Source organism: Pollicipes pollicipes, unplaced genomic scaffold, assembly GCF_011947565.3.
Source record: "Pollicipes pollicipes isolate AB1234 unplaced genomic scaffold, Ppol_2.1 Scaffold_4740;HRSCAF=5597_pilon_pilon_pilon, whole genome shotgun sequence".
Classification (NCBI taxonomy): domain Eukaryota; kingdom Metazoa; phylum Arthropoda; class Thecostraca; order Pollicipedomorpha; family Pollicipedidae; genus Pollicipes; species Pollicipes pollicipes.
In genome coordinates this window covers 1,233,805-1,247,808 of record NW_023596545.1, presented here as the reverse complement: position 1 = coordinate 1,247,808, position 14,004 = coordinate 1,233,805, and the positions used below count along the sequence as shown (strand labels likewise).

The 14,004-nt window shown below is 49.0% G+C and overlaps 1 protein-coding gene across 1 annotated transcript; it reads left to right on the top strand.

Annotated features, from left to right (window-relative positions):
* Positions 1-11,509: 11,509 nt before the first annotated feature.
* Positions 11,510-13,198, top strand: LOC119098853 (vegetative cell wall protein gp1-like). The gene is given in 1 exon segment (XM_037221899.1): positions 11,510-13,198. A coding segment is annotated over 1 exon segment (1,320 nt). The 5' UTR covers positions 11,510-11,878.
* Positions 13,199-14,004: the final 806 nt, after the last annotated feature.

Sequence of the window (14,004 nt, the reverse complement as noted above, 5' to 3'; positions counted from 1 at the left end):
CAGATCATGGCGACCCGAGCAGATAGCTACTTGCAGCCAGTGAAACCGCTTTCACTTTCTTATCAGTCTCTGGTGGTCACCCCTTCTGGTCTTTTAGCTTCTACATGTCTCCTACATAAGCTTTTCCACATTCACGTATGCATCGGTAAATTACTCCAGTCTTTTGGTTCATTTTAAACTTGTCTTCGGGCAGCGGCGGTGATGAAGTGTGTTTTCTGTTACCGACGAAAATTGAACAGCCTAAATTGTCACCTGGAGCCAAGTTTTATCAGAAATCGTTGCAATGTAATTACAGATGCGATAGACCAGACCAAAAAAGATCAAAGTGCACTGCGTCATAAGCATCAAAAATATTTTCATCTCGAAGGTCTTACTTGTACTAAGGTATCATTTGCTGGCAATGCCAAAAGCCCGGCGGTTAAGGTTAGGGTTTTAGTGCATGAAGGGCCGACGTAGCGGGGTTAAGACCGGTGAACACTGCAGTTCAGTTCGAGCCCAAGACGCCATATGTGTGGAAAAGTGCGGAAAAGAAAAAAAAGTGCGGAAAGAACATGCTTGGTCAGCTGCTGTATTACAGCCGCAAATGGCACGTACCAAACCCCATGCACTATTTCACGACATACTGGGGCAGTACCAGATTTGGAGTCAGAGCTCTTGGAGGGCTTAATCCATCCATAAAAAAACACTCCCCGTTGCTTTGCTATCAATTGTACGCTTTTTGATGTTACAAATTGCGTCCCCTTATATTGCACATTGCTATGCTATTTCATATCACAGCTATAACCTATGTTTATAACCAGTGTCTGGAATGAAATTTGTAATTTTCCAAAACGCCCAAATTCATATTGCTGGCATTGACGGTTGATGCAATGCCTCTGGTGTTTTCCAACTGAGAAAGATAGGGCTTCACGGAACAATAGTGGATGGACCTCAACAGGATCTCGCGAATGGTAATCAGCTGCATGTTGCCAGACCATAAACTTACCCCATGAAGCCGCGTCAAAGCTAAAATGTCCTGACAATCAGCTTCTAGCTCGACATGCCTGAAGGTATGAGATAATGTACGAGATATCCGCAGCAACACAGAATTTAAACAGGCGTGTTTTTAGATACATTTATGATGTAGCAGCCCGTTACTGTAACGGTGTCGGCACGCCACGCACAGTCCACGGAATGGTCGGTTGCCGCCTGTCGCGCGCGCTAGTCGTGGATCGCCGTGCAGTGTTCCTAACAAGGCTATCGCGGACCCAAAGTCAGATCTGCAGTTTCTCAGAAACCAGAGCTGCTAAGGACGCGTCTTTCCGGTAAGACAAATACAATGGTACCGAAAGTTTAGGCGCAATTGCGGGACACGCCGAGGAGGTATCATCCGAAAAAAAGATGTCCTCAGGAGAGGTGTTCTAGGGAAGCACGTGCCAGCAGGTCGCTAGTCTGAAGTGCTGGAGGTTGAACGCAGTCTCACGGCTTCGGACCTCAGGCGCATCCTAACAGCCGTCTTATCCAAAATCAGATCTGCAGCTGATGCGGACGCGCATTCCGGCCAGATTCTCAGTCATTCTGCCAAAATACAGAGACTAATGCACGCATTGTGCGCGCATAATGCACGCATATTACAAATTCATAACTGACTCTGCACCGGGGTTTTAGTCATGCCAGTTTCAGTCATGGGAACGAAGCTGCTGACTGCCTGGCCAGCGAAGTAACGATTTTGGCTGAAAACACCAGTAGATATATAGATAGATACATGCATAGTTACGAGCTTCTCCAAAGTGGAGCCTCAATGAACATGCAACGCACAAAGCATGGCAAAGTCATTTGACATTGACAAAGTCAGTGCATGTAAATATCAAAAAGCATGTCAATGTACAAAGCGTCAATATGCATTCAAAAGTCACAGAGGATAAAAAAACAACACAGATGAATGCGGCACGCCTCACGAAAACGAGTGTTTATCTTCTTGACAAATGGGTCGAGATTGTCCTAAAGGTCGCTTGCTCGCGGCCGATGTCATCCGCGTGTTTGCGCGCAGCAAGTGCCACTCGCTGCACGCGTGGAACATGAACGACCGGTGCGCAGACCCACTCCGGACACGCGGCAGCTGCAGCTGCTCGACGGCCATTGCTCGAGTGGCTCGAGAGGACACATCAGAGCGGCGTACTGCGCGCTCTCGCAGCATCTCCGGCGCACGGGGGCCTGTGAACATGTTGCGCATGACTTTTATATTGTGTTTACCTATAAGTTCAAGTTTGAACTATATTAATTCACGCAGCGTGGTTGTCACGCCGTCTCGGAGCATGGCATTGCATGCGATGCGGGCGCGAAAGTCCAAAACCTTTTGCACCCGTCACTTCTGTTTCATGGTGCAGCTTCGCCATACTGATAAACAGTATCGCGCGTGGAGAAGGTAAGTGCCTCGCTCAGAAGCTGTCTATTTTTTGGGGGGAAGACTGTCGCATTCCAGCGAATCTAATGAGAATACCGTAACAGCGGCGCACGATAATCGATATATGTTCTTTTCATGAGAGGCAAAAATCGATGGTGACACCCATAATTTTGATGCTTCGTGAAGGTATTTCTTGGCAAATATGACACCCGTTGTTGCCCATTATGACAGAAAACTGCCACTCGGCTTTTTCAGTCGTCGGGATTTAACTAAGACCATTTCTGTCTTGAGAGGATTAAGTTTCAAACTGTTCAGCAAATCAGGCACTTGCTTTCACCCAAATTTTTTCTACACGACTTTTAAGCTTAGTTTTTCAAACGTGAAGAGCCTGGGCGTCATGAGCGTACATTACGGTCTTTGCGTACGGCAGATGTTGCGTTAAGTCGTTGGTAAAAAGCATGGCGAGGAGACTTGGCCCTGTGTTGGGCCCTGTACCACCCCGTGTCTGACAGCAAGAACTCTGGTTCCGACTCACAATGACTGTGTGCGACCCTGGAGCCACGCGTCGAACCACGCGGCGTCGATATCATACCATGCCAGCTTCTCGCGAAGACGGCCCCGTTCAATGCTGTCAAACGCTTCAGATATGTCAGCGGTGACCAGTGACATCATTATGCCTTCGTTCATGCTCATCGAATACCAATAGCTTTGTTGAAACACCTGCGGGAGTACCTTTTTGAAAAACCGAAAAGACTAGACACTCCCATCAGTGCAACAGGGTCGCCCACCATTCGCGCCGTCCGTTGGTCGCGGTGCAGTGTTCCTATAAAACATCGTTTCTCAAAAACATGAATGCTGTGGACAAGTTCACACTGTCAAAATATCCGCTATAGATGTGTTAGAGGCTGCCGAAAATTTTGAGAGCGATTGCACGAAATGTCCTGAAAGGTATCCTTAAAAAACTTAAAGGGGGTGAGGGAATTCCCCTCTCACCACAGCGAGAGTATGTTTGATTTTTAGAGGGTGATTGCCACTCTGCTAAATGCTATGCTCCAAGATATAATATATATATATATATATATATATATATATATATATATAGTTCCTCAGTAAGCTCCATAGATATCATCCTGCACTGAATTTAACCCATCTGTAGCCGGTAGAAGTGAAGTGCCTGTAACTCCCATCCTGGGCTTCTGAGGCAGTTAATTAGCCTATGTTATACGAGAATTTAAATTTATGTCCAGATAAACGATCTTATTCCATAAGTCCAGGTATTTAAATTGCATCCATCCACTGCGGAAAGACAGTGATGAGCCTTGGTGGGTCAGGCTTTCGTCGAGCGGGATACGGGACGTTACGGGATACCGCGGCTCCGGCGCAGGCCAGATCAACAGTGTCGCACTTGATATCGCCCACGCCCTGGTCGAGTCGTCGGAATTGGTGGCCTGGTCCGAAACTGGCGCGTTGTTGGCCAGGCAGTCAGCAGTTTCGTTCCCATGATTAAACCTGGCATCACCCAGTCCATGCGCAGAGTCAGGTTGTCAGTTGGCGTGCATTGTGTGCACCAGCCTCTGTATTTTAGCAGAATTGATAAGGGTCTGGCCGGAAGGCGCGTCATCTGCTGACCTGATTTGGATCCGTGATGATGCAAGATGCGGTCGGTTTAACGTCATTATCTGCTCGGGTCGCCCAGATCTGACATGAGTTGTGAAAACACTGCTAAACCGTCGAGTCTTCTGTAAGGGCACGAATGCGGCTGCGCCTCAGTGGGTAGTGATTCGCGCTATGGCCTGTACTATAGCCAGTTCTTTCAGTAATACACTTTGTATAAAAAGCAATAAACGTGACACACCTAGGGCCATAACCCACTGAAAGGTTAAGGAGGATAAACTGAAAAGCTCCGGGAAAACGGCACTGACCAAGAAGCTCCATGGCCATTTCCGCCATCTTCCCCCACAACCGAAGATACGGGCCGTCATCCATCACACCATGTACCTGAAGCGTTCAATTTTTGGCGAAATTAAGCCTTTACTCCGTTGTACCCATTTTCCATAACGTGGAGAACTGCGAGAAGCACTCTAGCGTAGCCGGAATGCCACCCAAGTAATCCGTGCCCCTGAGAGGGTCATTGCATCAGATGCGTCCTCGTCCAGATGTTCCCATAACACGGCACCGCTGCCGTGCCCGGCGCGCGCCACACCGACGCCACACACAGTACCGCTGCCGTGCTCGGTGCGCGCCACACCGGCGCCACACAAATCCCCTGCCGTACGCGGCACGCGCTGCACCGGCGCCACACAGTTCCCCTGTCGTACGCGGCGCGCGCTGCACCGGTGCCACGTACACATACACACGCAGTACCGCTGCCGTGCTCGGTGCGCGCCACACCGGCGCCACGCACGGTACCGCTGTCGTACGCGGCGCGCGCTGCACCGGTGCCGCGTACACATACACACACAGAACCGCTTGCCGTGCGTGACGCGCGCTACACCTGCCGGCGCTACGTGCGGTGCCGCTGCCGTGCCCGGCGCGCGCCACACCGGCACCACACGTGGCTGGCGTCACCGGGGCGTCACGGGCTGTCCATCGCACGGAGCGGTGAAAATCTTCAGCGATGGAATTTTCAGGATAAATTCCGCGCAGCCTGAGCCAACCACCAATTTACCTTTCACGGAAGTTCCACGTCAGGTCCGGCACAACCTGTAACAACAAAAATACTTTCAAACCGTTCCAGCCGGAATAAAAAGAAGATCATAATGTCACGTGAATCCATCACGATTAAATGTCTAAGACATTTTGAGCCATTCAGCCTGTCGTGATCTTTCCGTACTTGACGAGTCTAAAACAGAAACCGATTTTGAATCTGCGTTGCAAGGGCCCTTTTTGTTTTTGTTTTGTTTTTAGAGTTTTTTGTTTTTTATCAAGGACTCGTTAACTCTATTGATTTATGCAGTCTGTTAATACCTATCTTGCTGGCATGTTAATTGTAAAGCAACATACGAGAACAAATGATCACCATCATTATAAGCGTCATCACTGCGCATTTGTACGGCCCTGACAGGAGTTCGGCTTGACGGACGAGCAGTCGTAATTTGGCTAGTCCGGTTCAGGACCGCATGCCAATGTAAAGCATGGCTTTCACTTCGCCGGTTGCGAACAATGATGTGTCCAGGCCTACTGGAGACATTTTTGTTGAGGGCGGCTGCAGCCGGCGGCCATTGGTCGAGTGTTGGGCCAGGCAGCGGCGGCCAGCCTTGGTGGCCGGGCGTCGCGTGTCGCCCTGCAGCTGGCCGCTGTCGGCCCGCTACCGGGGCACCCCTGGGAACGCGGATCCCGCTGCGCCCTTATTGGGCGACCTGTGACGGCGTCATGACCGGGCCGGCGCGCCCGACACGGCGCGGCTCCGGATGTAGGCCGATGGCCTTGCAGATTGGAGCGGTGTGGCCGCGCGCACCGAGGCGCAGCGGACGCTGGCGTGGCGCGGCGGCGGCCACTGCGCTGGTCACCGCCACTCAGCTGTGTCGCTTTTTAAAACGGTTAGAGGTGATTAGTCGAAAAGGTTTAACCCAATCGCGACACCCGATTTCGCTCAGGATTTCGGCCACTTACAGTCATACTTCCGATCTCAATAATTCAACTTCTCTAAGAAGCTTAATGAAGGAGTATTTTAACGGAAGACTGATTTCCCATACTAAACCCACGTAAAGCCGCTGCTTATAAGACGCTTATACGAGAGACGCTTATAAATGGGTGCATTTCACACAAAAGTAGTCTAGAGAAGAGTGTACGCATGATACATTTTTGTGAGGAGGCTACGAAAAATGTATCACGTGCCCTAGGTTACTTCTCGGACTGGATCAATCCACGCATTATGGATCAGTACGCTGGCGGACTTTCCTGCCAGACGCAGATGCTGACGACTGAAGTGAGGTGGGTTGTGATCGATGCATTCGTCGTCAAGTTCTACGCAGTCGGCTTGCTGGTCACATAGTCTGCCACAAACATTTTATTTTGAATACGAAAATAGTCCGATGCTCCAGTTGCCATACTGCAAAAAATTCTTGTGAGCGTGTATTCACTTTTCATGCCAATGCCATAGGTTCGCCGCATTGCAAAGCGCATCATCATATTCTACGTGAACAATGTTCCCCGCTTATGCACTGAACAACTTACCCATGTGATCTTGCATGGTCTCCCACGACCTGTTGTGAGTTCGTTTGCGCTAGAATGGTATCACAACATGTTTTTAGTGGAACATTCGAATTTTGCGCCCAAAGTCACCTAACGAAACTGTGTATTTAATGTTCAATATGAGTTTTGCAGAAGGCACCCGCAGAGGGTAGCTCATGACTTGATCAAACTCATGAGCTCTGTGGTCATATGATGGCTGTGGATCCGAGATAGTACTCCTTTGCTTCATATATATTGCAATATTTCCGAAAGAATACCAAAAATTGACCTCAACTCGTCTCCGACCCTGCTTGTTTCGAAAAATCTGGAACATCCAAACTTAAGATATTTTCACTTTCTAATATTACAGCAAGTTTGAACGGTGGGAAAAGACACAAAAGGTTAATTGTGGTCAAAGTTTTAAATATTGACCCATTCGGCCTGACCTAGGTCACTGATTTTGGTTTATAAAAGTTTCAAAATTTACACAAAGAATGCAAAGTTCATAGATAACAGGAGTTTAAAATTTCGTGCTGCTGCGAGCTCTTTTTAACGTGTGCTTGAAAAACCTGCAGGGAAACCAACTCCCGCATACCCGGCCCGGCGCGGCCTAACAGCGTCGGAAAGACAATCTACTTACGCTAGTGAGAATGGAGGTGCTCCATACCACGTGTTATCACACTGTGACCCCTTGTATCGAATAAACGACTTGGATAAGCCACCCAGCACTATGTGGCGCACCAAGTATGATAGCGCTATAAGCGTACATGGAGTGCTAAATGCATGATAGAAATAACTCACATCAGTCTATATCCCTGTATAGCGTATCTCAAGCTTGAAAACATCATGGCCATTATGAATTACTGCAGAGTTTCTTTTACGATGATTGCTTGGTACTTTTATCACCGAGCTTAAGCACGAGGCTAAGTTTAAGCATGTCAGTGGGATGTCTTTTCTTAGTTCTTGAGATGAGAGTTGTGTGAATGGAAGCAAGCCCATTAGGATTAACTGGCTTAAACAGCGAAGGACCAATCAGGTGGTACGATTGCTTCTTCATGTATATGGTCTGTAAATATATGCTCAAATAGCTGCATGTTTATTATACTTAGCAATATTGTGACGCTAGGACAGTTATTCCTGGAGCAACAATAACTCAGAACCAGGAGAAGTGGATATTGAACCGCTCAGCATAATAATAACGATTTTGGGTGATGGTGCTTTTACATGGTAATGTACATATAGTTCATGACAGCCAAAGCTGCGTTCTGCTTAACCTGTCAGGCTTGTATGCTCTTTGATTCATTTGTATACTTACATCAGGCTCTGCAACCGGCACCTTTTTGATATTCACGCACTAGCAGACGCATCTCGTACATATCTACAGAGCTCTAAGAGCGTAATGGCAGCCGCGTGCCTGGATTGCTGTTATGCACCAACGTGTTCAATGTCCCAGATTTCAGCAGTTCAAATGTTTTCACGTCATGCGGTAGTAGAAGCCTATAGTTTACACCCATGCATCTCCAATCCCTACAGCTGGTGTTGCACGTGCTCCGCTTCCAATCTCCTGAGACGTAGTTTCAGCAATATCCAAATTGTTTGAGGTAATACAAGGTGCATTCCAAAAGCACGTTGCATTAAGCTATGGTGAAAGAACCACGTGACGGGCCAAACGCTCTTGTTTTTGAAACTAAAATCACTAAATTAACGCAACATAAAATGATATGAACTAGCATAGCATAAAATACCATAGCATGGAACAGCAGAACCACTAAAAGCTACTTGGCATAACAGCATATGTGTGTTTGTCTCTCTGCCTGTCCGTTGGTCCTCTTTTGCGTTTTGACCTGTGTGCAGGTCAAACAGTGGGTGGCTTAAGGTGAGCATTTTGACACGGTACATGCGGCGTGTAGCGCGTGTTGCGAATGGTTTTTTAGCCATTGGTCTTGCATGACCGGTCCGAAAAACCAGCCCGCACAGCAGCTGGCGGACGCCCGTTCCAAACTGTCGTTGCATCTCAGAAGCCACGGGTTGAGGCGACGCAAAATTAACACGCTTCGATAGAAAACTGAACAGAAAATCATGTCATGACACGTGTGGGGCTGCACGTGCCACGTGTCATGTGCACAGCAGCGGTGAAGACTGATTTGCCCGTTTTTAAGCGTTTTTTCACGTTCCTCACAACTCAGCAGCCAGAGCCGGTGGGGTATGAATCCAACTTCAAAGCGTCAACCAACGTATTACCTGCAACTTTTACAGCCAATGCGTGTTTGTGGGACGCATGGTTGCGCCAGTAACCACCGTGCAAGCTAAAAATGTCGATATTTTGAAGGCAAAAAAAAAAACAGTGTCGAATGCATCACGATGTCGTGCAAACTATCACAAGAGTGCCGGTAAAATTTACGTCGCCGCATGCGCTGATTTATCCCCTATACTTACCAGCCGGGTCCTTGTCACTCTGAACATTATTTGTTTCAACCATGAACCTTACGTAGGGGTGACAGTTTCGTTTGTTTGCTACTTCGAAATGTCACTGATCGATCACTCAGTCTCCCCCGCCGAGTATTTTGAATAAAACTTCGGAGAGTGTGCCTGCTACGATTGCCCAAGGTCAGCGGTCTTTTGCTCATCGCTAGTATATTCTTATTGTTTTTCGATTAATTTGCCGCGCATCATTTCCTAATAACACAAAAATATACCCAACAGAATGATTTTTCGAACTGGGTGGGACGAAATGGTTCATGGAAGTGTAGCTATTTGCAATCGAGTAACGCCTCCACGGGAAACAGGATTTACAGTATTTTCATGTAACGCGTTTTAGTACGCCCACAGAGTGCGACAGAAGCATCGCAGCAACGTTGATAACTGACAGTTGAAATGCAGCAAATCTGACGCTCGCAGCGGTTTCCAGAGCGGTTTTATTGAAGAACTTAAAATGCGCAACAAAACCTCAACCTCACGGACACGTTGAGGCTTTGATAACGGCATTTGCAAGGTGAAGAATGATCATTGCACATGTAAGCTTTTGATGGTGAAATACGATACTTATGTGCCACTCCGGCTTGCGGTGTCATGTGCTTGGCCTTAAGATTAGGTGGCAAGGAACCTATGTAAGCTATGTTAACTCGCTATGCGATACGTTATGCGTTATACGCTATACGCTGCACTCTATAAGCTACGAATGCCATGCGCTATGCGGACATGACTCAGAATTTCAGGGACGGTGTGCCCATTACGTTATGCAGTTACTTTTTTCAGTTATTAGTAGGGCCTTCTTAATGTGCATGTTAGCCCGTGCACATTCATGCGCATGCGCTAATGTGATGTGCATATTCTTGTACATGGTCGTGAATAGGGCGACACGGGCGACTGTCGGCCACTGCTCTCTTTTGGTCAAAATGGCTAGCGTCAGCATCCGCCAGTCGTCATTCGTTGTTCATTATACATTATTTATTCTTTCATTTATTCGCCATTTATTCATTTATTCGTTGCGGCGAATTGAGTAATCTACAAAGATATATGAGCGCGTTACTTGAGCCCGCTGTGCCTGTAAATGCTGGAGACATTGCACGCAAATGAAATGCTTATCAATATGCTGTTGCCTTCGAGGGTCTTTGTAGGTTATAGCTTCCACGTCATTTTGGGTAAAGCATAGCCCAATACAGGTGTGCATTTTGTTGACAGGACCTGGCCAGGATGCTTCCATTTTTGGTGTGATAGTTCTCCAGCAGCCTGTTTTGCGGAGATTCTCCCGAAGATTGCTCACCGTCATCCTTTTCTCTGTAAGGTCAAGCTTGAAGCACTGCTTTTCTCTGGCTGCACTTACCTTCTGGTTGGCACTTGAGCTCATGCATTGCGTTTCTCTCCTATAGGCCCTAAGACTTAGCGATCACTAACTTTTTCCGTTTACGATAAACTTTGATGCCTTAAAGTCGCTCCCCAATTCCCTCTTCGTTATTCTGACAGTGATTTCTCTTGGTTTGGATAGGGTCCTCCCTTCCTCACCCTCAGGAAAAGTACCTCCACCCAAGAACAGGGAGGTTTGCTGGCTTTATGTTTCTGCCTCGTCTGTCCTCCAGACGGTTTTGTTAGTACTTAAGCACGCCAACGCTTATTGTTTGTCCTCCTTTTGAGCTTCCACTCTCTCAAGCGGTATTTTCGTTTTTATTTAAGCTCAAAACAAGTAGGCATTGAACTTTGTCAGCAGCAGTGCCAATCCCTGAACCTCCCCGTTTAAGGTTGCTTAAGGGACTTAAAATTGCAGCTGCGCTACCGCTAATTTGTTTTCTTTGGAAAGCAGATCCGTTTTCCCGACTTCTACATTATTAGGCAAATTTACCTTAATATAGTTGTACGCCATCTACCTATCCTATCGCCCAAACATATGTTTCCCTCTAACGCGCCGCATTCGTCACAAATCAGTCTCGGTGCTGCTGCGCTTTCTCCTAGGCCCAGGCGCAGAGCGAATGACGAACTTTGAAAAATTCCTTTATCCCTCGACGCAAATACCAACACCACATGAGGAGCAAACTGGTAAGGTCATGAGTTATTGTAAACTACCCGCTGTACTTCACTTCGGACGGGGGCTCGGTCTATGAGGTGGCTATTGAGCTGAGTTCAGAGCGGTTCAGACTTCGCGTGCGCCATGCATCCGACAAGCGGTGTATGTGTCATGTGCAATGCCAGTGGACGGGAAAGTGATAACGTCGAGTAAGTTAGGCCCGACTTGGCTTGACGTCTAGCAGTCTGACTTGATCTATGGCAGCATGTTGTGAGGTGCTATTACTCATTGTTCCGCGTGCATCAGCACTTGTGCCATATACTTTGAGTGAACTGTTTTATTCAAACACCTTCAAGTGATAAAACTGAACAGACACAAAGAACAAAGGACACAACATTAAGTGTACAAGATCACACACTGCAACAGCTGAGGAATAGGTACTATAAACAGAACATTTTGAGCTCCAGTTAGATATGAAGACGTGGCAACAACGGACGTAACATGGAACACAAAGGGACGAACAGGCAACACATAGTGATGGCCAGTTAACAAGAAAATGGTTCTGAACCAGATGACAATCATAGTAATGCGCACAGAAACATTGGCCACACCTTTTCCTGGGAGATTTGCTACGCTTTATGACGCACTCCACGCAATCCAGGGAGCTTTCATGAAAATGTTACAGGCAGAGGAACAGGAAAATAGAACGCTTATTTCGTGAGCAGTCAACAACCGTTTCGAGATAGAGCTACAGGCATCAAAGACAGAATTAAATACTAGGTAACATGACTTGGGGTTGTCTGTGAGACAAAGACGGGAGTAAAATGGCGTCCGGAGACCTACACTCTTTTCACCTCCTGTACGGGTGGCCATTTCCATCGTCTTCGTCTTCTCCTTCGCCGCCATCTTCACCTCCCGGCTTTCCTTTACCATCTCCACCACCATCCTTTCCGTCACCATCTCCACCACCATCCTTTCCGTCGCCATCGCCACCATCGCCGCTTTCACCGCTATCGCCATCATCTCCGCTATCATCTCCGCCATCATCTCCGCTGTCGCTACCGTCATCTCCACTGTCATCACCATCATCATCTCCACTGTCATCACTACCATCTCCGCTGTCATCCCCTTCGTGATCTCCGCCATCATCTCCGCTGTCGCTACCGTCATCTCCGCTGTCATCACTATCATCATCTCCGTTGTCGCTGTCATCATCTCCACTGTCACTGTCATCATCATCTCCGCCGCCGCCGCCGCCCTTGCCGCTGCCGCCCTTGCCGCTGCCGCCCTTGCCGCCGTCGCCGCCGTCGCCGCCGTCGCCGCCGTCCTCGCCGCCATCATCTCCGCCGTCCTCGCCGCCGTCGCCGCCGTCGCCGCCGTCGCCGCCGTCGCCGCCGTCGCCGCCGTCGCCGCCGTCCTCGCCGCCGTCACCGCCGTCGCCGCCGTCCTCGCCGCCATCCTCTCCGCCGTCCTCTCCGCCGTCCTCTCCGCCATCCTCTCCACCGTCCTCGCCGCCGTCCCCTCCGCCACCTTTGCCGCCACCTCCGTTATTGCCGCCATCTCCGCTGTCGCTACTGTCATCTCCGCTGTCGCTACCATCATCTCCGCTGTCGCTACCATCATCTCCGTTGTCGCCACCATCATCATCTCCGCTGTCGCTGCCATCATCCGAGTCATCATCACCATTTCCGCTGTCACTGCCATCATCGCCATTGCTGTCACCGCTATCACCACCGCTGTCGCTGCCATCTTCACCAGAATCTTCGCCAGACGCGTCCGAACCGCTGCTATCACCGCCGCCGCCGCCACCGCCGCCCTTGCCGCCCCCGGAGCTCACCGCGGGGCCGGCGTGCGCGGCGGAGGCCGCATCGTCGTCACCACCCCCTAGATCGTCGGAGGCACAGTTGCTCAGGGGGCCATTGGGCCTGGCCATGGCCACCACGACCATCAGCGTGAGGGTGATCAGCACCTGCGGGACAAATACATGGACACTGTTCTGTGGCGTCGAGCTGGCAGCGAGCTTTCAGAGGATGATATACGAGAGGCCAAACCAGGCAACAGTCCTGTCAAAATCCTTCATGATAACATGGCGGAACATCCCGGGAGACGTGCTTAGTTTGAACAGCCTTGTCACCGCTCTTTAGGCAGCGGGCGACCATGACCGAACAAACAACAATGATAGCTCAAATGAGCCCTGACAAGCCTTTGGGCAACAAAGCTGGAGCATGGTTGAAATAATAGAACATAAACTTGTAGAGCATGACAGCTCATGCATGATGGAGCATGGAACACGGATAACATACTTGAAACATGGAATGAAAATGGTGTATTGGAAATGATGCACACACCATTGTGTACGCACTTGAAAGACAAGTCAGCTAGATCCAGTTAAATATTACATGAGGTCATGGATACCACAAAACACAAACATAGCGAACTTCAAAGGAATCTTTAGTGTTGTCCAGGGACACAACGGACTCAAGTTGCCCATGGGACGCTTACCAATGATCGCATGGTGGCTGCGTTGGTTGCAAACGAGGGAAGTGCCTGACTATGAACGGCATGCAGCGCTTATATAGTGGAACCCGTCTGCCTTTCAAGGCCAGGAGCGCCGCTCAGTACGTCACGAACCGCATCCATTTTTACGGCTCGTCAGCCATCTTGTTTTTTGTTTTCCCCAGAGCCCCCGCAAATATGTGAATTAATAGATTATGGCTAGCGGGAAAACAGCAAAATTGACCGACAACGGAGCACGGCAATGTCTTGTAAGAACTCATCCTGTCGGAGTTGTTAGCAACCCCCGCGTTCCTTGACGGACCCGGGCACGAACCCAGTGCAGAAGGCACTACCAAATAGCTCACGTTGAGAACAAGGTAAGATATGCCAGGTGGTGGTGAGGGAAATTGGTCTTCCTCCGGCTATTTGTGAATACCTCCGCAGGAAGTGGGCG